The sequence below is a fragment of the Equus asinus genome, chromosome 21 (assembly GCF_041296235.1).
Source record: "Equus asinus isolate D_3611 breed Donkey chromosome 21, EquAss-T2T_v2, whole genome shotgun sequence".
Taxonomy (NCBI): Eukaryota; Metazoa; Chordata; class Mammalia; order Perissodactyla; family Equidae; genus Equus; species Equus asinus.
Genome location: NC_091810.1, coordinates 93,644,346 through 93,665,197, shown reverse-complemented (window position 1 = coordinate 93,665,197; position 20,852 = coordinate 93,644,346). Strand labels below are relative to the sequence as shown.

Genomic DNA, 20,852 nt, shown 5'->3' with positions numbered 1-20,852 from the left:
TCCTTGCCGGCTTTGCTCTCTAGGAAAATGTTTTGACTTCAAGGAGGCTGATTGTTGCTGACAACATTTTTTTGAAAACGCACTTTACATCAGAGAATTGTTAGGGGGATCATAGGAGCCAAGCACCCCCCTGAAGCTAATTGCTTCATTTGTAAAATAGATTGTAATGATTTGTAATCCACAAAAAGGAATAGACAACAATCAGATGAGATAGATGGAGCATGTTAGACTTCCAATAAAATGTTAGCTCCTTCTTTTATCCTGCAGATCCACTTTCACCAAAAATAATAATAATAATAATTATTATTATTATTAAAAAATCCATTCATCTTGGTCAAAAGCTCCTGGCACCAATCGAAGCCTGGCTACACAGTCACATGCAGTCAACCAGCTACTCTATAAATACCATGGGTTGGTACCTTAGCTCTTTACCACAGACTCATCCGACTACATTTCCTACATTTCAACATTTATTTCACTTTCAGACAAACAAAACCTGAGACTGAGAGCAATTGGAGGAAAAAAAGAAAGAGCTCTTTCTGCACCCTCTTTCTCTGCTCTGCGTACTTGCTCAGTGACAAGTCAGTCCCAGCCCCCACCCCACTTCTTCCTCCCCTTTCCCCTGCGGATGTTTTCCTGGGCTTAAAGAGAAATTTCCTGCTCCTCATTCTCTTTCCTAACCAGTATCACTTGCTGGGAATGTGGGGAGACGCCTCTCCGTGGCAAGCGCTGGGCTACACAGGAGTCATTTCATTTTAAACAAACTCTCTTTCCCAAACCCTCTGAATCTGAAAGTTGGCTTCCTTGTTAGTCTTCTTCAATCCTCCCAGAAAGTAACAGCAACAACAGAAACATGTACAGAGTTGAAGGAGTGTTAGTGCTGATGAAGGGTAACATTAAGAGGCAGTGTCAGAACGTGATGAGCACAAAGTTACCAAAATAAAAGAAAGATGACTGGAATTCCGGTGGAATTCACTGGTCTGAACCGTGCTGGAGTTTTTGTTGTGGTCCTTGCTTTGGAGTTTTGACATATTGGTCTGATTCCCTTCAACTCCTTGCACTTCCTCCGCTGCTACCTCCTGATCCCGGCCACCATCATGTTCATCGATTATTGCATAGGCTCCTAACAGTGTCCCTCCTTCCACCCTTGCCATTCCAGCCTCTTCTTACCCCAGCTGCCGGAGTGTCCTTATCATCCTCCTCGACTCGCATCCCACAGTGGCTCCCCGTTTCACCGAGTGAAAGGCGCAGACTTTCAGTCGCCCACAAGAACCCCATGACCCAGCCCTCCACCCTTACGCTTGTCCGCCAGTCCTCTCAGCCACCCTACTCCAGACACGCAGGCCTCTTAGATCGTCTCTAGACACATCACGCAGGCCCCGGCGGGCAGGTTTTGCCACCTGTTTCCTCTGCCTGGCTCTTCTCCAAGATCCACCTCACCTCTCGTGAGTCTTCTGCCAAATGTCACTCTCCCACCGAGGCCTACCCTGATCATCCTATGAGCTAGTGCTCATTGCTCCCTTGAGCCCCCGGCACACCCAGAATTCTCAATCCCCCTCACACTCTTCTACTTTTTTCTTAAATCCATAGCACTTATCACCTTCCAACACACAGAAAAGTTACTCACTCTGGTTACTGTCTGTCTCTACAACACCTTGCAACAGAAACTCTAAGGAGAAGGGTTTTTAATTGTTTTGTTTGCTGATGTTTCCCAAGTGCCTAGAAATATACCCAGCATAAAGAAGATACCCAATAAACATTTGTCAAATTAATGAAAGAAGGAATGAACTATCTTCCTATATTTCTTTGGGGGGTTTATATCTTATAGATGACGTCACACACAAATAAATCTGAATGCAAAGCATTAAGCATTGTTTTCTTATTCACCCCTAGGGATTTTTGATGTGGTTTGTATGACAGCAGAGCACTATACAGGAGGCATGAAGGATAAATACCGAGTGAGGGAGTGTTTGGAGCCCAGCCCTGATCAAACACAGTACCAGGAAGAGAAGACTATTTACATTGCGGCCGAGGAAATTGTGTGGGATTATTCTCCGAGCAGGAAGTGGGAGAAGGAACTGCATCGTTTACAAGGAGAGAAGTACGGCGAGTACTTCAATCTCTAATAGGGAAGAGTTTGTTCTGTCGTCCTCCGCCCTTCCTCTCCGCCTCTTGTGTGTGGGGGTGTGTGCGCATGCGCGCACGTGTTTATTTGTGTGTGGAATGATATGTGTGTGCGCTATGCGTGTGTGTGTTTAGGATGCATTCAATTACAAATAACTTCAAAATGTGTGTATGCGATATCTTCAATTATGAATGACTTCAAATCTGCCTAAATATCTGGGTCACTGACTTCTGCTGTGCTATTCTTCCTGTGCATCTCTTCTCTTGCCTCCTGTCTTCCCGTGTGTGTTAGCATCCAGTCTCACCACTCTTGTGACACAATGAACATCACTTCAGCTGCAGTTAATATGTGGAATCAGTCAGATTTTCCTTCTGTCTTCGCTTATTTCTGTCTCTCTCTGTTCTTCTGGGACCCTCAAATTGAAGACTCTGATTTTTCTCCTTTTGTAAAATTTTATTTCTTTCTCTGATTTTCTTACTATTTATTCATTTATCAAAACTAAAATTTTATCCTGAAAACAAATTTTAAAGTACAGAATGAATATCCAACAATCTTACCAGAATTAATGTATTTTTTGAAAAAGAATTACTTTCCAAAGTAAAATAGCCTCTAGACAGTAATAAATTGCATTCTTTCAAGAAGAATTTCTTCCATATGGGAATTTGTCTAATTTAATGGTTCAGTTAACTAATTTGTGGGGTTTTGTTTTTGTTTTCTTAAAGCAAAACAAACATATATTTGGATAGAATTGGGATGTTTCTCGGGTCCAAATACAAGAAAGTCGTATACCGTCAATATGATGACATCACATTCACAAATCAAACAAAAAGAAATGAAGATGAAAAACATCTGGATATGCTAGGTATTGATATACTGTACATTGGTTTTGGGGTTTTTCTTGTCCTCAGCCTCTAGAGATTGTCGCACACATTGAGGATTTTGTCAACCTCCACCTGGACGGGGAAAGTGCCTGTAATTCTAACTCTAATTTGTCTGCTGATAGGCACTTTTACTGGGAAAAGAAAATGATTCAAGTATTGTTTCATGGAAAATAAAGAGACCACAGAAAATTAATCTGGTCAGTTTTAGATGACCTGGCTTCTTGTGCGCAGAATCCAAGAATTCCAGAGGGACCTTAGAAGTAGCATTCCGAGATAATTACACTGAAATTAAAACAAAGCCCAGGAGCACTACTATAGTGAAGAGGGGGACTTCTTTGTCTAAGATTTAGTTTCATCTTCTGTGCAAGAGTGAGGGAAATTACAGCCGTTTCTTCACCCCCAAGCACTCACATGTAACATTGCCATAAGTCACAAGGAATTTCCAGGAGTCACATGGCAGGTCCATAGGTCACATGATGTTTTCCTATGTCATATGGCATTTCTGTATGTTGCACAGTATTTCCAAAAGTCACATGGCATTTCCATAAGCTTACATCCTGTTCGGGTCCTGATGATCTGTGTGTCTATCGGAGGCCATTCTCTGGAGTGGGACTCTGAGGACATGGATTTACATGCTGAGGAGGAAGAACTTTTATTCTTCTTGGCTCCTCAGTGGCCTCTTGAGCTTGTCCCTTTGTGACCCCAGGAGGGGTCTGTGCTATCTAGATCCCACTGCTATTGCGTGGGCCCCTATATGTAATTAACAGCAAGATGTTTGTTTTCTGTAGGATTCTGGTCAAATGCACCAAAATAAAAAACACAATATGACCCTCTAGATTTCATTATTACTTATACAAAAAAGGAAAACACTTTATGGAAAAGGAAAAGCGAGCGCAGTGTTTGGGAAGGCAGGCTTGCCGTAGGGCGCAGAGGCGCTGTCTTTAGCTGGTGTCTAGTGTCCAGCGGGCCCGTTCACGGCTCTGATGGTGGTACCAAAGCACGAGTGTGAGGAGAGTTCTTACTGCTTAGTTCATCTCAAAACCATCTCTGTTTCAGAATTTTTATAGCCACCAATTCAATCTTCCAAATAGAAAGAAGATTTATAACAAATTTTATCCCTCTAGTTCTCGGCCTGGGATGGGGGGAAAAAAGAGTAAAATGAAGGAATCTTTAGTCCACGAGAGAGAAAACACCCTGGGCCCATAAAAAGTGTAGCAGCCTCTCCCCGTCCTCTTCCAGGGTGAAGGAGGAAGAGCAGAAGGCTCAAATGATGAGGTTGGTCAGAGGGGAAGTAAGTGTTTCTGAGTTGCGTGCTTTCATAGGCGTTCACGAATGCTCATCAATGTACATTTTCTAGAGCGGGAGCTTATAGAAATTCTAGACGGCTTAAATTTTCCAGGCAAAAACCATGTTTTGTAAATCAGCAATGGTCCCCTTGTTAAATGTGTTTGTGTTTCATTTGGCTGCATGTTAGGAAAAGGACAAGAATAAGTCACTGTATAAATACTTACGAGGACAGGTGACTCATCATTCAAAATAAAAAACAATTATCCTTTTTATATTCCCTAGGTCCTTTAATATTTCTCAACCCTGGTCAAAAACTCCAAATTATCTTTAAAAATAACGCCTCAAGACCATATTCTATTCATGCTCATGGAGTGAAAACCAACTCTTCCACCGTTGCTCCAACACAGTCAGGTAACTGCTTTGGGAGAAAGAAAAGTCCCAGAGCTTTCATGCAGGACCGTGGGGCTAATGTTCTTTCCTGAATACAGGTTAGGTCTAGATGAGGGGCCAGTGGACTAGTAAAAAGGGCCTGAAGAAGGAGTCTGGGAGAGGAGGTCCTTTTGCAAGTCGGAGTTTGCTTCCAGGATGGGGCATCATGGGCAAAACTCCTCAGTGTATACGGTTTCTTCTCCGGGGCCACCCTCCCTCCCGCCTCTCCTCCTGTCCAGCTGCCAGTCATTCTGATGCTACGTTCAATCTCTCCAACTCAAGTGCTAAAGTAGGAGTTGAGTATAAGACACTGTATGAGGGAGGGGACAAGGGAGAGGGTTGAGCCACTAAGAGGAAGTGGTAAACCTTACATATTAACATTTCTGTGGCATCCCAACTATACAACATGCCATTCAGCATTCTCAACTCAGAAGAAAATGAGTCCTTTTCAATATCATTGCCCAGGAAGCAGACTCTGAAATGAAGATCTGTGTGCAGGTACTGCTCTTGGGTTCCACAGCTGTGCAAAGAAGGAGAAAGAAGCAGAATTGGGCAGGGGGAAAGATTGAGCAGAGCAGCAGCCTCAGTAAAAGTCTCAGCCATTCTTACGAGAAGTTCTGAAGATGGGTGGCCCTCAGCTGTCCTGAGCTGGGGCGAGAGAGCTGGGCCTTTATGCCCCTGCATCAGTCAGTGGATGCAAGCCTCTCCAGCCGAGGCTCTCTGAAGGGGGCTGACTTCTGGTGGAAGAATGAGTCCTTCCTTCTTAAAGGGGAATCTGAGAGGGGCATCCAGAATGTCCACCATGGTTGCCCAACAAGACAAGCAGTTATGGGAATTAAGGATATCAAGGAAATAGCCAAATTCAGAAAGGGAAGATTTGTGGGGCAGAGGGAATGAAGGTAGACTTTGATGGTGGTTTAAATATTCTTTTTTGATTTTAAAAACAGACAGGCCTGTGGCCCAGGTGATGCAACACCCAGGGCTTCATCTGTCCCATCTCCTCTAATCCCTGCACCCCATTTAACATGCAGGAGGAACAGAGGCTCAGGAAGCGCAAACACATTGACTAGGATCACAGAGCTGGGAGCAAGAGAGCCGGGGGTGGAACCAGGACCGGGCTGCCTAATATTTATATAGCTTTAGCATTTGCTTGTTATCCAGTTCTCCACAAAGAAGTGTGATTTAAAAGATTTGACTTAAATACTCTATATTGGCCTATTTTAGGAGAGATCCAAACATACGTTTGGCAGGTTCCTGAAAGAACTGGTCCCACCTCAAAGGACTTTGAGTGCATACCTTGGTTTTACTATTCAACTGTGGATGTGGTTAAGGTAAGCCTTAAATCAAATCACGGTTTTTATCCTATCTCATCCTAGAAATTATAATGGAAAGAAGAAGGAGTTTATTTTTGTTTTAAAAAATCTTGGTTCTATGTAAATTTTCTATTAAGTAACCTAAATACTGCTCAGCTTTTAATCCCACGCAGGGTTGCATTTTTCAATAGCAAAATACATTATTATATTATGATTGCTTAGATTTATGATATTTTCCAAAATGTCAGTGTAAATTGGAAAATATATATATAATTATATAATAATATCCTCTTCTTTCTTTCGTTGAATAAGATTTGGGTTACGGAAAACAAAGTATAGAGTTTCAAAATTCTGTAATTAATGAGAAATAAATGCACACATAATTATATAGTTTTTAAAACTGTCGACTCTGGAGTTCCAGTGGATTTGCATTCAACAACAACAACAACAAATTTCCATCGTGGAATGTATAGGTATTTTGGCCCACTCTCTGCTTGGAACAACAATCTACAGAGACGTTCAATTCAAAACCAAAATAGGTATAAACAAGCCAGGGCTCCCAGCGGAAGCTGCCGCAGGGCAGAGGCGGGGGAGGATCCAGACCTCTCCGCGACTCTGCCAGCCGACTCCGCTGCCAGGAATTCCAATTAAGACCATAGTTCCATTTTTTTATTAAAATTTCAAAAATAGGGCTAAATCCACTGAGGAATGTGTCTAAAACCCTTCCAGGAGTTTGTCGTCCTCTTGACTTCAGCTCCAGTAGTGAGAAGATCATTTTTCTTCAATCGAGTATTTAACATGTCAAACATTTTGTTCCTCACTCTCAGACTTAGAATCCTAATAATTAAAAACACAGGATATGACCTCACTAAAACTAAAACTAGATTCTACTTTTTCTGTTGCTGGGGGACGCCTTTGGCTGTGGGCGCAGTTAACAAGCTTGCTCTGCGTCCTCAGGATCTTAACAGCGGACTGATTGGCCCTTTGATCGTATGTCGCAGAGACGCCAAAGCCAGCATAGTGCACCGTGTTCTCCACTTCAAGACCTTTGATGAGAACGAATCCTGGTACTTTGAAGAAAATATCAATACCTATGCTCTAGACCCGAGCCAAGTAGACAGGAATGATGACAGTTTTTTCTTCAGCAACCTCATGCACGGTAATGACCACTAACCGACTCGCCGACGGTGGTTTCGCACAAAAGGAGCAGTTACAGGTTCACGTTTGTCAAACTGCGCAGTTTCGAGAACGCGAGCACGTAGCGCTGTGGTGCACCCCGTGTGGACCAGGGGCAGCAAACTTTCTCCACAGAGGGCCGGATAGTGAAGAATTGAGGCTTGTAGGCCATCCTGTCTCCGCCATAAACCGTATTCTCCTCCACCATTGGAGGGCAAAAGCACCCACAGACAGGCTGTCAACAAACAGAGGTGGCTGCGAGCCTCTGAACCTTCATTTATGGAGACTGTGATTTGTGTTTCATGTAATTTTCACGTCAGGAAATAGTTTTCTTTCTTTGATTTCTTTTCAACCATTTAGAAATGTAAAGACCATTCTTTGCTCGTGGGCCATAGGGAAACGGGCAGTGAGTGGGCTGGACCTGGCCTGCGGGCTGTACATCACTGACAGCAGCCTGGCAAATTCGAATGCCCCTGGAGCCATGCGGGCCCCGCGAAACCAAGAACAGCTGTCATTTCTGGGGGGCCGCACCACACCCCTTTCTAAGTGTTTCACCTAGATGAACGCAGGGAGAGGTGGGCTGGGGCAAACTGGACAGCACCTGGCCCCACCCACTCTTCCTCACCCTGTTACCAAAGGCAGAACTTTTAAAAGCCCCATGCCAGTCAATCCAAATTCTTTTATAGGTGGACTGTGACTAGACACATCCCGTTTATGACCTCCCCTTATCTCGAATTACCATAATGAGACAATTATTCGAGTAAGAAGCTCGTAGACACTCTCACTGAATCAGTCTCTCTCAGTCAAGCTTCTGGCCCCAGTCCTTTCACTGGAGGAAGCTCAGGGAGATTATGGGTAAGCGGTGCTTAACTAAGGCACAGCCAACCATGATCCTTTTCAACTTGTTTCTTTTCCCCCAAGAAATACATGTAAATTTAAAATTAATTTAAGGACTACATCCATTCTACCCATAGTCCTTTAATAAGCCTCACAGAGGGCACAAAGCACCGTGCTGGGCCCTAAGGAGACACAAAGGCCCCTAGACCGGGCATCTTCTCTCAAGCTGTGTCCAGTGCAGGGGCGGCAGCCTGGTGCATCGCTACAATACAAGGCTGACTTGAGGGGATGCTGTAACAGAAATATAAGCACAGTGCTGGGTTTAAATTCTTGTTTGGAAGGTCGAGAAAGGCTTCATGAAGAGGAGGAGACATTTGAGCTGAGTATGTAAGGATGCAGAGGAGTCTGTCTAGTAGAAAAGGACAGGAATGACATTCCAGGCAGCTGGAAGAATGTGAGCAAAGTTACACAGCACCTGGAAGGAAAAAGCCAACAGAATTGTGGAAGACCTCGAATACGTTGCTAAGAATTTAAACTTGATCTAAACCAGGGTTTCTCAAGCCTGCCACTATTGATATTTTGGGTCAGGTAACTCTTGTGGGGGCCGTCTTGTGCATTGTAGGATGTTTAGCAGCATCCTGGGCCCCTACTCCCTACATGCCAGTAGCACCTTCCCCATGTTGTGACAACCAAAAATGTCTCCAGGCATTGCCAAATGTCCCCCAGAGGACAAAATCCTTCTGAGAACCACTGTGCTAAAGGCACCACGGGCAGTGAGCTGGGGAACCATAGGAATCGATGTGTATTTTAGGCACAACTCTGGCAGTCAGCTAGCTATCTGCGCTCCAAGAATGCTCTGTGGACCAAAGGCACCAGCACCCCATGCGAGCTTGTTGACCAGAGACATATTTAAGTGTCCACCAATTTAAATATCCTTAGATGTAAAATATTCTAGTCCAGCCCCGTTGTGTCAAGACGAAGTCAGTGCTGTGTTTCCTCGGGCAAGAACAACTCTCTAGCATCAGACACATCCATGAACGGATGGCTGGGTCATGTCTAACAGCTTCCTTGGGCTGGCTTTAAAATCCTCATGGCCTCTGAAAACATCCATGATACTTTCTACAAGGTGTTTTAAAAAACCCGGTTTATTTCAGATCCTTGTTATTCAACACTATTCAACAAATTACTATATTCATAATAAATTGTGTCCCCCCACAGCAATTAACGGAAGACTGTTTGGAAATAACCAGGGCCTGACGTTGCACGTTGGGGATGAAGTGAACTGGTATCTGATCGGCATGGGGAGTGGATTTGACCTGCACACAGTTCACTTCCATGGCCACAGCTTTGACTACACGGTAAGTACCCTGAGCAGCTCCGTTGAGTGACTGTGGTGCCTTGTCAACCAGCTGTGGGGCAGCATGGCAAGATAGCAAGGCTGGAAAGGAAATGACCGAGCCATGACTGGGGTTCAGTATGGACAATCTATACCATATCGGGTGCAAGTAAATAGTTATACATTAGCCATATCCCATGGACATTTGATAAATGCTTGTGAATACATGAAGTGCATTTCTCACTCTAATCTGATGTCACTCAATAAGAAAATAAGACATCTATTATCATCTTTAGTTTCACCCTTTCTATCCCAAGTTTCGTTTGAAAATTTTCAAGTCCTCAGTAACATAACAGAAAAACACCTTGAACACTCGCAAACATTTTACCACATTTGCTTTCTCTCTATAACATTTGGTTGTCATTGTCATATCTTTCCTAAAATCAGAAGAGACCTGTTTTTTTTTCTTAATCTTTCATAACATTTCATTTTTGAAGAGTCTAGGCAGTTGTGTTGTAGAATGTTCCATGATCTGTGTTGGTTTGATAGTTTCCTCACGATTAGATCTCTGTCAAACATTTTTGGCAAGAACACTGCATAGGTGATATTGTGTCCTTCTCACACATCACATCAAGACGTACATGATGTCAACAGGTGCTGACACTGGTGAGGCTAAGTCTGATAACTATTAAGGTGACGTGTACCATTCTCCCCATTTTAAAAGCATCATCTTCCTCTTGCAATTAACAAGTAATCTGTGAAGTGATCTTTTTTTACATATTTTATTCTCCAACAATTTTTCACATTGTAGTTTTAAAAAAGATCCATTGATGATCCTAGCCTGAATCAATTTTTGTAATGGGGGTTATAGATGGTGGGTTTCTAATTCTGTCATTCCTTTAACATTTGTTAGAGAATTAAATTGTGGAATTGGGTGACAGCTGGCTTTATGGTACCTTTTTTATTATTGTTGTCACTTTTTCTGTTTTATGCATTCTGAGGCTCTTTGTATCTTCTGTCTGAATTGCTTTCCCTCACCCCACCAGTCATACTTCTTCACAAATTTTTTTTAATGACCGTTTTTGACTGGCCATCTCTCTAATTTATTATAAGTAGTTTCGTTTTTATCCTTCCCCTTTTCAGTCTCCAAGTTAATGTCATTTATTTACTTACAGAGCATTTTCTTTATTTCCTCATCCTAATCCCTTGTATAAACATTAGTGTACCATTGAGGACCAATTATATTTTATGTATCTGGCATCTCAACGTTTAGTCTAACCACTTGACAGAATACAGCCCATCTCCACATTGATACGAGTTTCACACAGAGCTTTCCTGAATTCTAGATGCATTACGTTCAAAGCTCCTTTAAGCACAGGGCCTGTCAGAGAAATACATGAAATGACTGTGCATGATTTGATCTGCACAAACTTTTGTTGCTTTCTTTCCTATCCTTTAATGAACAAATTTGTTACTCATATCTCTTTTTGGCTTAAAAACTACTTTTATTATAGAGAATTTATATAATAAAGCGGACATATAGAATAACACATAGAATAAAGAATAACATAATGAACCGCTTTACCCTTCACCCAGGCCCATCAAGATCTTTCTATACTTCCATCTACACAGCTCATATTTTTGAAGGAACACCCTAGATATTAGAATTGTTGTGAAGCTCCTACTGTTTATATTAGACTTGAAAAATTAGAACAAAAGGGAGAGACTTAAAATCTGGTTACAGTTTTTTACGGTACGTTTGATGTTCAGTTCAGTTCAGCAGGTGCCTCTGATAGTCCTAGAACCAGGCCGAGTGTTGTGTGGAGATGAAAGGAAATGAATTATCCCTAGAGGCTACAGCTAATAAATGATTATATTACAAGGTGTCAAATTAAGTGGAATTCGTGGTAACCTTTCCATAATGATAGTGATAGCTAACCTTTATTAAGTACTTCTTATGTGCCAGATACTATGCTGAGTACTGTGCTGGAATTTCTCATTGAACCCTCACAACTTCCCCATCAGATGGGCACTATTTTCTCACGATTTTGTGGGGGAATGAAACGAAGGATTGACAAGATCAAGAACCTTCCTACAAGCAGGAAGTAGAAGTAGGAACTGAACCAGCCTCTCACACAGCACCTCACCCTAAGCCTCTTCACAGCACTGCCTGCCTTACGAATGCCCTATTTACCCCCCAGAGCCTGTCCCACCAGCTCTCAGCTCTAGCCGTCAACCCCCTGAACCGTCACCGATGATCACAAGTAGTCTCGCTGTCCCTCGGTGGAATTTAATTATGCCAGCACTGACGTCACCTCTGGGCTTTACCTCCTGGAACTCTTGGCAGGAGAGCAGTCCTCAGGTTACCAACTTGGTCCTGGGACAAGCCAGCCAGTCACCTCCTGTTCCCTCAGGCTACGATCTCCCTCGGTGCCAGGGCTCTGGGTATATATTGTACATTTGCTTGTGCCTCAGACATTGTCAATTCTTAGTTAAAATTGTTTCATGTTGTTCTCTACATTTTCTGCCATCCCAGAAGTGTATCTATGTCACCTGTATTATGATCACCTTAGATGCAAAGTTAATCTGCCCACATAACAGTGACGAGCCCCCGCTGCCTCTGCTGGGAAATGGCCCGGCCTTCCTCCTCTCTGCCTCCCAGTATCTCCAGGGGGTCTCGAGAGCCTGAATTCCTCCTCATCACCTCCAACTCTCTTTTCCTGCGTCTCCGCGTCTGCCTTGCCTCTCACCTCCTGTGGCTGGTATTTTCTCTTCTCTGTGCAGTTCCCAAATGGAACACGCCCCCACTTTCTATGATTCCCCTAGACAACCACAAAACCAAGACCGTTGCAGTCACAGAACTTAAGTGAAAGTTTAGTGGTAAACAAGGGTTTTCTAAAAATCAAAACTATACAGGGAAAGCACTGACCATTTGACATGAGACAGCTCTGTCTTCAATTACCACTCCACCATGTGTCACTGGGAACCTCAGGCTCACCTGGTTTTTACTCTCAGCCTCAGGACTTCTTTCTCCGCTTCCTTCCTCTCCAGTCTCTCTTGATATCTCTTCTCTCCTCAAAGGATTCTGGACCCCACCTTGAGCTGCACTCTCCGACCATCCCCCATCCTCCGGATCCCTCCCATTTTATTATGCACAGCGATTCATCTTCCACTTACTCTCTTCCTAATTCATCCAGGCCAGGCCCTGGACCTGCACCTTTCAGGATCAAACCACCCTAGAGAGGAAGTAGTCTCCTAAACATCAGGTTCTCTGCTTCAGAGAGAAACCAGCCATTACGGCCCTCCGTCCTCAGCCCCAGTCCCAAGAAGGCAGACATGGCTGCAGGAGGCAGACGCGCTCCTCTCCTTCCTGTAACCACGCGGTTTCCTGATTAGTTACATCTCAAGAAGTGAGCATCTTCACATCACCAACATCTCTAGTCAGGAATGTTGCAGCTAAAATCTTTGAGATTTGGGAAGCCAAATCTTCTCTGAAATCTAGAGCCTTCTTTTGTATGACATGCTGACAAGGCATCTGACACCGATGCTGACACAGGTATCCTTTTAGAGCGAGGTGTTTCCCTGTGGCCTATCACTGAAATGTCCTGGGACTTGCTCCTCCTCCGAGCCCTCAGTTGTACTCAGAGAAGAGGTGCAACAGCACCGAATGCTTTCTAATTGTTGTCTAACAAAGTCCATTAGAATTGGGGAGTTATAGCAGATGGGAAGATGTGTATGTGACTGATACCTTTTATAAGCTATCTAATGGTGTTTTGTCTCCCTGTCGAGGATTCCGGAATATACCGCTCTGACGTTTATGACCTTCCTCCTGGGGTCTATAAAACTGTAAAAATGTATCCAAGAGATGTTGGAACCTGGTTATTTCATTGCCATGTTGGCCTTCACATTGAGGGTGGAATGGAAAGCACTTACACTGTGATCGAATGAAAAGGTAAGAGCTATTAGTCAAATTAATTAGAAGTGATCGTATTTAAATAAACTCAATGTGTATATAAGGGTATCTGATCCACTGAACATTTACATGATACGACACACCACTCATTCATGCAAAGTTTACTGTTTTGAGGTGACCAAGAAACTTTTGTTTTATTTCTTTATCACACTTAGGTAGCTGTTTCTGATCAGATAAAAGATACTCTAGAATTAAATGTAATTTCCATATTCATATAATATGTGCACAAGGATTTGAACAGACAATTCATAGAAGATGAAATACAAATGACCATTGAACCTATAAAGATATCTAACCTTGCCAATAATCAGATCACTTAAAAATTGCATTTCAACAACAGTAAGATAACATTTTGAGTGAGGAAGCTATTAATTTGGCAAAGATTTCTTTTTTCAATGATGGCGTCAATAACAGTGTGAGGAGACGGGGGCCTTGCATATGCTTTGGGGGAACTATAACCTATTTCCAAAGCTCTTGAAAGAAATTAAATTGTGATTCTAATATTTTGATTCAGGAATTCTACCTGGAAGTTGATCTCAGAAAATCTTCAACAATGCCAAAAAATATTTATCACCACGTTATTTTATGCTAGTAGAAAACTGAAAACAAGCAAATGATCTATAAGTCTTACCACACTTATCATCTAAAGTATTACTCAACTTTAAAAATTATCCGTTAAGGGGCCGGCCCGGTGGCGCAGCGGTTAAGTTCGCACGTTCCGCTTCTCGGCGGCCCGGGGTTCGCTGGTTCGGATCCCAGGTGCGGACATGGCACTGTTTGGCAGCCATGCTGTGGTAGGCACCCCACGTATAAACTAGAGGAAGATGGGCACGGATGTCAGCTCAGAGCCAGGCTTCCTCAGCAAAAAAAAAGAGGAGGACTGGCAGTAGTTAGCTGAGGGCTAATCTTCCTCCAAAAAAAAAAAAAAAAATTATCCGTTAAAATTTTAATGGGAAAATGCTTATAATATAATATTGAGTGATAAAAAAGCAGTTTACGAAATAGTATTTGAAATATTATCCAAATGTTATATGTATGTGTGCATAGAGAGAGAGAGACTGAACAGAAATTTACTGCAATGTTAATGGTGACTCCCTCTAGATAGTGAAATTATAAGCGAGGTTTGTTTTCTTCTTATACTTTTCCGCTTCTTCCGAGGTTACTGTAAAGTTTAAATTACTTTTAAAATCAGGAAAACTATGGAACGTGTGTATCCTGTGCTGTTTTAGCATGTGCTGTGCAGCTCTCGAGCTCTGTGGACGCGTTCTCCGTGGGCTCCGTGCTGAAGGGGCAGAGCAGCTGGGCGGGGAAGGAGGGTCGCTGTGGATGGTGCCTCACGATCTGCTCCAAATATAAAGACTACGTTCCTCACAAAACAAAAAATTATTAGCCCAAAATATAATTTTTACCTACAACGCCCTATTAATACCAATTATAATGTTATTACTAACGCAATTATAGTAATTATTACTCTTATTTCTATAATGTTTCACATTCATTCTTAGTAAAAGAGACTTTGGTGTGGTGTCCAAGAAATAAATCCCTCATTTATAGCATTTCTTTCCCAAAGAACATAGAACCACATTTTGTTGAGTCCACAGTGTCATCTGTCCATTTGGGAGAGTGACAGCGATGTTGCTGTTTAATAAGGAAACTTTTTGTTGAAAAGCAATTATAGCCATTTTAAAGAGGTTCTTAAGACTTGTGTAAACTTTATCTTTTTTCCTTAAAGGTATATAATCATTTAGGTTTAACATTTCAACTTCGAGCGCCATGAAATTTTCTTTCCTACAACATACAGGTCTCCCTGACATGAACGTTGACAAGTCCGTGAGCTGAAGCTGCTGAACAAGAAAAACTCATGCAGGAACCTAGGAGGGGCTGGTTAAAGACTTTCACTGCAATGGGCCAGGAAAACCAGCTTGAAATAAAAGTTTCCTTGGTAAATTTTTTGTGTGAGCTGCCTCCTCTTTCTGTAAACTGTCACTGGAGTAGAGCCTGGAGTGGTGTGACAGGGCTTTTCACAAATGGCAGTGGAGGTGGGCAAAAGGGACAAAGACAGCAGGTGCAAACTGAAGCCCAGCCCAGTTAGGAAAAGAATACATACAATCCGGGACTTTACCCTAAGCTGCCACATTTGCAAAGATTAAAAAGATGCACTGCCCATAACATGAGTAAATACATGAATAAATCCTTAAAATGCAAATCCACATACTATCCTGTGCATTAGGCTTGGAAGACTGCAGGTTAGAGAAGGTATAGGTGCCAGTTTTCTGGAACCAAAAATAAAGACTCATGTTCTGACTTTGTATCTAGCAATATTAACACTTGGGATATGTACTGCTGCAAGTAACAGAAAACCCAGCTAAGAGGAGATTATCAATGGTGTTTGTCTCCAATCTTAAAAAAAGTTAGGAGGTAGGTGGCTGCTAGAGTTGGCTCAGCAGCCTGATGATGTGAGGGCCAGTGTCTTTAATGCCATTGGCCTTTCCCTCATGACTGTTGCCTCATGGTTGCAAAGTGGTTGCCACAGCTCCAAATATTACATCCAGGTTGAAGACAGAGAAGAAGGAAAAAGGAATAGCACTAACCACATCTTCTCCTTTTATCAGAAAAGCAAAAAGTCTTCTGAGGAGCCCCAGCCAACTTCTGCGTATGTCTCATTGGTCAAACCCCTATTATCTGGCTAGTCCTAACTGCAAGGAAGGCTGGAAAGGAGGCTTTGTAGCCTCTATAGTGGAAATAACAGAGAAAAGGGCTTAGAGACATCCCATGGGTTGGCTAACAGTCTCTGCCTTGGACAAGAGGTAATATTTGAAATCAGGAACTGCTTAAACAAAAGGATCCAATGTAAGAATTGAAACCAGTAAGACTTTTCATTCTTTTTACCTTTTAACTTCTTAATTTCATAAGCATGAATATGAATACATGAATTTGTCAATACACGAATACCTGGTATTCATGGAAATCCCTGACATATCATTTCATCCAAGATACTCAAATATGTGTTTCCAGAAGAGGACTTTTAAAAATTAATAGACTAAAAATACTCTTATAACATCAGACAAAATTAACAATACTGTTTCACTCTTTGACACTGAAATTAATAAGAACCTATGAAATATGGATGCAAATAGATCCCCACCCCCACAGAGAAGCATCCAAACCTGCGAGTTTTAAAGGTGTTGCTGATAAAACTAGAATATTCTTTAAGAAGCTGAGAGACACATTGCTCAAATCTCACCAAGAATAATGCTTAATTCGTCTACTTAATCATTTGTTTAAGAACACAATCCTAGAGGATGCGATTCAGAGATAGACAAGAGTCACAGTCTATTAAAATAAACCTTGATTTAGTGGGTCTGTGAAGTGTGATTTGTGAATGGAGTTGAACGGAGAGGTGGCCACGCATTCCTAACAGGGGAGAGTCCCAGGCTGGGAACGCCCCAGTGGGAGTGTCTCCTGCACAGCTACTGGACGGTGGTCTTATTCTAATGATGAGTATCCATCGTTTAAACAGAAATCTCGTTTCTACAAAGAAACCAAAGGAATATGCTTTAGGAATATATACTCTTTCACTCCAATTCTATACTTGCCAAGAAAACTTTGTTTCCATAATATGATTTTCTGAGTAGATCTATAAATACATTTTTTTTAAATGACCGATAATATACGCCCATCTTCCTTTACTTTTAAATGAATAAATTATATTGATTTACTCTCCAAGTTTGCTGGCGGTCAATCAGCCCTCTAAACCTGGTCATCTCTATGTAAACAGATAAAATGAAAGTTCTGAATTTGCCAGCTGACAGCCACATGCTGGACAGCATCCTTCTAAAGTGCAGAGAGACTTGGAGGCCCAGCCCAGCACAGTCTGGAGCCCCCTCTCACAGCCTCGGGACCACACCGCCTCTCTGCGTCAGGCAGGCCTGGACTTGAATCTCAGCTACTCCGCTTACTAGCTGTGGGGTCTCAGACAAGGTGTAAATCCCTCTGATCCTTAGTGTCCTCATTTGTAAAATGAAAATAATAATAATACCTATTTGTGGTGTTTAAAAAAAAACAACCAGGCTCAAAATGGAGTCACTTATGCTAAGACCCACGTCACCAAACTGAGGCTTAATACTGAATTTAATTACAGTTTCAGCCTCTCTCAGGAATGAAATCTTAAAACAGTCAGTTAACCTGGTCAGTACTAGTGAGGTCATCTGCCTGACAGACCCCTCCTGTCTCCTAAAGGAAGATGACCTTGCCACAAACAATCCCTTCTTTGCTAATATAACCTCCTTGCTCCTCTCCCTTCTGCCTATAAAAGTTTTTAGCTCTGTATAGCTCCTCAGAGCTCCTTTCTGTCTGCTAGATGGGGTGCTGCCTGGTGCGTGAATCATTGAATAAAGCCAATAAGATCTTCAAAAGTTACTCAGTTGAGTTTTCTTTTCTAACAGTTTTGGTAGCAGTGATGGGATTTGAAGGAAACTTCTGACTGCTTTGGGGACAACAAGAAACACAGGCGCTGGTACTCAAGAACCCTTTGAGTTCTCTGTCTTTCCACTGTTTCCAAGGGTCGTGGATAAGTTCCTCTTGGTTCTGAGCTTCCCTCTCTTTGCATAGAGCTCCTGATTGGTTTTCCAGTCCAGGGCAAGTCAGCTTGAGCTAGCAGACAGTTCCACCTGGAACCCAAGCCCCTAGCCCTTGGTTCAGCCTGCAATTCCCCATTTGACTGGAATCCCCTCCCTTGGGTTAGTCCCCAGATTCCATGTTGGGAACTGCAGGTGGCTCAGTCTGCAGTTCCCCGTTTGACTGGAATCCCACTCTGCAGTCCCCATTTGTTGGGGTCTACGGGTTCAGTCCATTCCCCATCCCTAGTTCCACATTGGCAATTGCTGGTGGTGCACACAAAGCCTTCTTGTGGCCAGTCCCCTGTAACATGTCTTTGGTTACTGCTGGTGTGTTAATATGCACGTGAGGTCAAGGCTATTGCAAGGGGAATCTCGGAAGCCAAAAGCCACAAAACTGGTGGGCACAGGTGGAGCACTAAAAGCTGTCAGAGCACTTAGCACCTACCTCTAAGACTCCTGTGTTAGGATAAGTTGGTCACAGAATGGGGTAGATTGACACTATGTCACCCACTGATCTCAAGAAAATTTCTATGCAACAAAGTACACTGTAAAACACCACAAAATCCCCAACCAGTGGCACATCCCTCTTAGGTGTTAATCTGTTTCTAAGAGACCCAAGGCTCAGCTAAAGAAATGGGATCTTTAATTTCCAAAGAGTTGAGCACACCATCTGCCAGCACACCTGCTTACTTCATGTCTAAGAGCTGTGGTCCTGGACTGACTGTAGATGTCTAGGAAAATGGCAAAATCTTACCAAGATAACCTAAAATTACAATGGTCATCATGAGGAATGTTCCAATTAGATAAGATCAATTAAAGAAGTGCACTTGCAAGCAAAGGGTCCCAAATCAAACTAACAGAATGGGACACCTATTTCAACTGGCATGCAGAAGCCTCCAAATGACTTCGAAATTCCAAAATAGCTTCATTGAAAGATTCAGTGCAACAGGCTAATGAAAAATTAAAGACACAAGAGGTACCTGACACGGAAGCTGCTAAACTAACGTGACTCCGACTGCTCCCCTCTGTTTTCCTTGACTTCAGTCCTCATTTTCCTAATCTTCTGAAATGTCTTTCCACTCGGAAGAAACTACATAACCACAAACAGAAGTCTGCTGAGTTAGTGGCCTTACAGGCACCCCCATACCTACCGTCAAATGAGGGCCCCCATATGGGCCCCTCCCAGGGTTGATGGGACTCTGAGGGATTTTGTGTTAGATTGCTAGGTTATTCCCTTAAACAGCCAAGAGGAGACCAAAGCTAAAATTAATGGAAAACCTTGCCAAATTCTGGTAGACACCAGAGCCTTCAGATAGGATCCTGGAGAAACTGGTAGAAGCCAGTGAAGGGCGAGAATTCCCGCCAGAGTCAGCTCTCCCAAATCTCTGTCTGTAGGGCCCAGTCAAGACAGGAAAATAAAATTTCACATGTTCCCTGCCTTTCCCAAATCCATACCCATTAATTATTGATCCTTTCTCTCCCAGGAACAGCTGTTACCTTCTTGTTCATCTTGTTTTGTGTTCTAAGAACTTGGCTTGGTAACTGTCAGGCTGGAGACCACAAAATACAGTCCAACAGAAATTTGGTTTGCACCCCATTTGCAGCTAGATATGGCTGGACAGAAACGTGAGTTGAACTCCAGTTGTGGCTAGAGTCTATTGCCAGCCCCCAGAGGAATTGTCTGAGTCTTTCTTTCCTTTGGCTACGTTTGGGAGTAGCTCTGGACCTTCGGAGGATAATGTCTCTTGCACCCCCTTTGGAGTTCTTCTGGAGTCCATGGGGTTGTCTAATACTCGAGGAATATTTACCGTTTGTTTGAAACCTGACAAGAGATTTGAATAGATTTTTTAAGTAGCTCTATGGTCAGAAGTTGGCCAAATTGGAAGCTGACATTCACAGTCTGACGGGATCCTTATTTTTAGGCCTTCTCTTAGTTAAAGGTACCCAGATGGAAAGAAAAACATTCCAAAGCCAGAGCTCTAAATCTAGAACATAGGAATCCTTTTGACTTTCATCTTAGTTGAAGATCTTCTCCTTGACGTAAAGAAGCAAATTGAGGATACTGTAGTTGAATGGAGGTTCAGCCTCTTGATATCAGTTAGGCTGCAACCCAACTCTTTGAAGAATTGAAAGCAGCTGTCCTTATCTTACAAATCTTTGCAAAATCAGAAATGCAGCTCTAGAAACAGCTCAAAGTTCACCTAACCTTTTCACCAATCCCAAAACCTCACCTATTTATCTCAAAAGGCTCGGTAATTTGTAAAAATTCTTGCCTTAGGAAACAAGAGTTCTTAAAGGAACTTGCATTCTCTCCCTGTGCCTTTAAGGTGTAAGTGTTCTACCTGGTCTCCAGGAACTCTTATCCAGGCCATCTCTTTGAAGTGAAAACTTCAATGAGGTAATTCTCATTTTAAAAAAAGGAAAGGCTATTTTAGAAATTAGGTGAATAAAAATACTTTTGTCCTCTCCACAGATATGAATAAAAAGCTTTAGCCATGTAACCTGAACTTATCCCATCTTCCAGAAACACAATTTGGATCCAACTACTCTTTTATAAACTAGTAAGTTTTGCATTATCATACCTGTCTTTTGGCTAAAACTTTAAAGTGAAAGCTACAAGATCTCTGTTTGTGTTTGTCTGAAAGCTTGTGTATGTCTGTGTATGTACGTTTGAGATGTGTGATATTTTTCTGCCTCCAGAAGGTGTTGCTAAAATTCATTTGTAAAAGAGCTCTAATTAGCTTAAAAACAAGGAAGCACATATATGAATTATGGACTCTTAAAATGGTAGGAAATATAGAAACTAACCCAAGTATTTTTCAAGTTCACATGATCTGATGTAATCTTTGGTAAATGAAAGCTAGTTTAAGTTTGTT

The 20,852-nt window shown here is 42.4% G+C and overlaps 1 protein-coding gene across 2 annotated transcripts in view; it reads left to right on the top strand.

Annotated features, from left to right (window-relative positions):
• The window catches only part of LOC106829443 (ceruloplasmin-like), a 43,908-nt gene that overhangs the window by 13,079 nt on the left and 9,977 nt on the right, over positions 1 to 20,852 (top strand). Inside the window, exons 12-20 of one of the 2 annotated variants that reach the window (XM_044754771.2) lie at positions 1,894 to 2,101; positions 2,848 to 2,987; positions 4,576 to 4,704; positions 5,947 to 6,053; positions 6,993 to 7,194; positions 9,267 to 9,406; positions 13,174 to 13,336; positions 15,159 to 20,374; positions 20,450 to 20,537. In XM_044754771.2, coding sequence (XP_044610706.2) covers positions 1,894 to 2,101; positions 2,848 to 2,987; positions 4,576 to 4,704; positions 5,947 to 6,053; positions 6,993 to 7,194; positions 9,267 to 9,406; positions 13,174 to 13,332 — 1,085 coding nt within the window. In that variant the 3' untranslated portion in view covers positions 13,333 to 13,336; positions 15,159 to 20,374; positions 20,450 to 20,537. Of the gene's footprint in view, positions 1 to 1,893; positions 2,102 to 2,847; positions 2,988 to 4,575; positions 4,705 to 5,946; positions 6,054 to 6,992; positions 7,195 to 9,266; positions 9,407 to 13,173; positions 13,337 to 15,158; positions 20,375 to 20,449; positions 20,538 to 20,852 lie in introns of those variants that run through there. The other variant, XM_070493631.1, reaches the window with a different exon arrangement.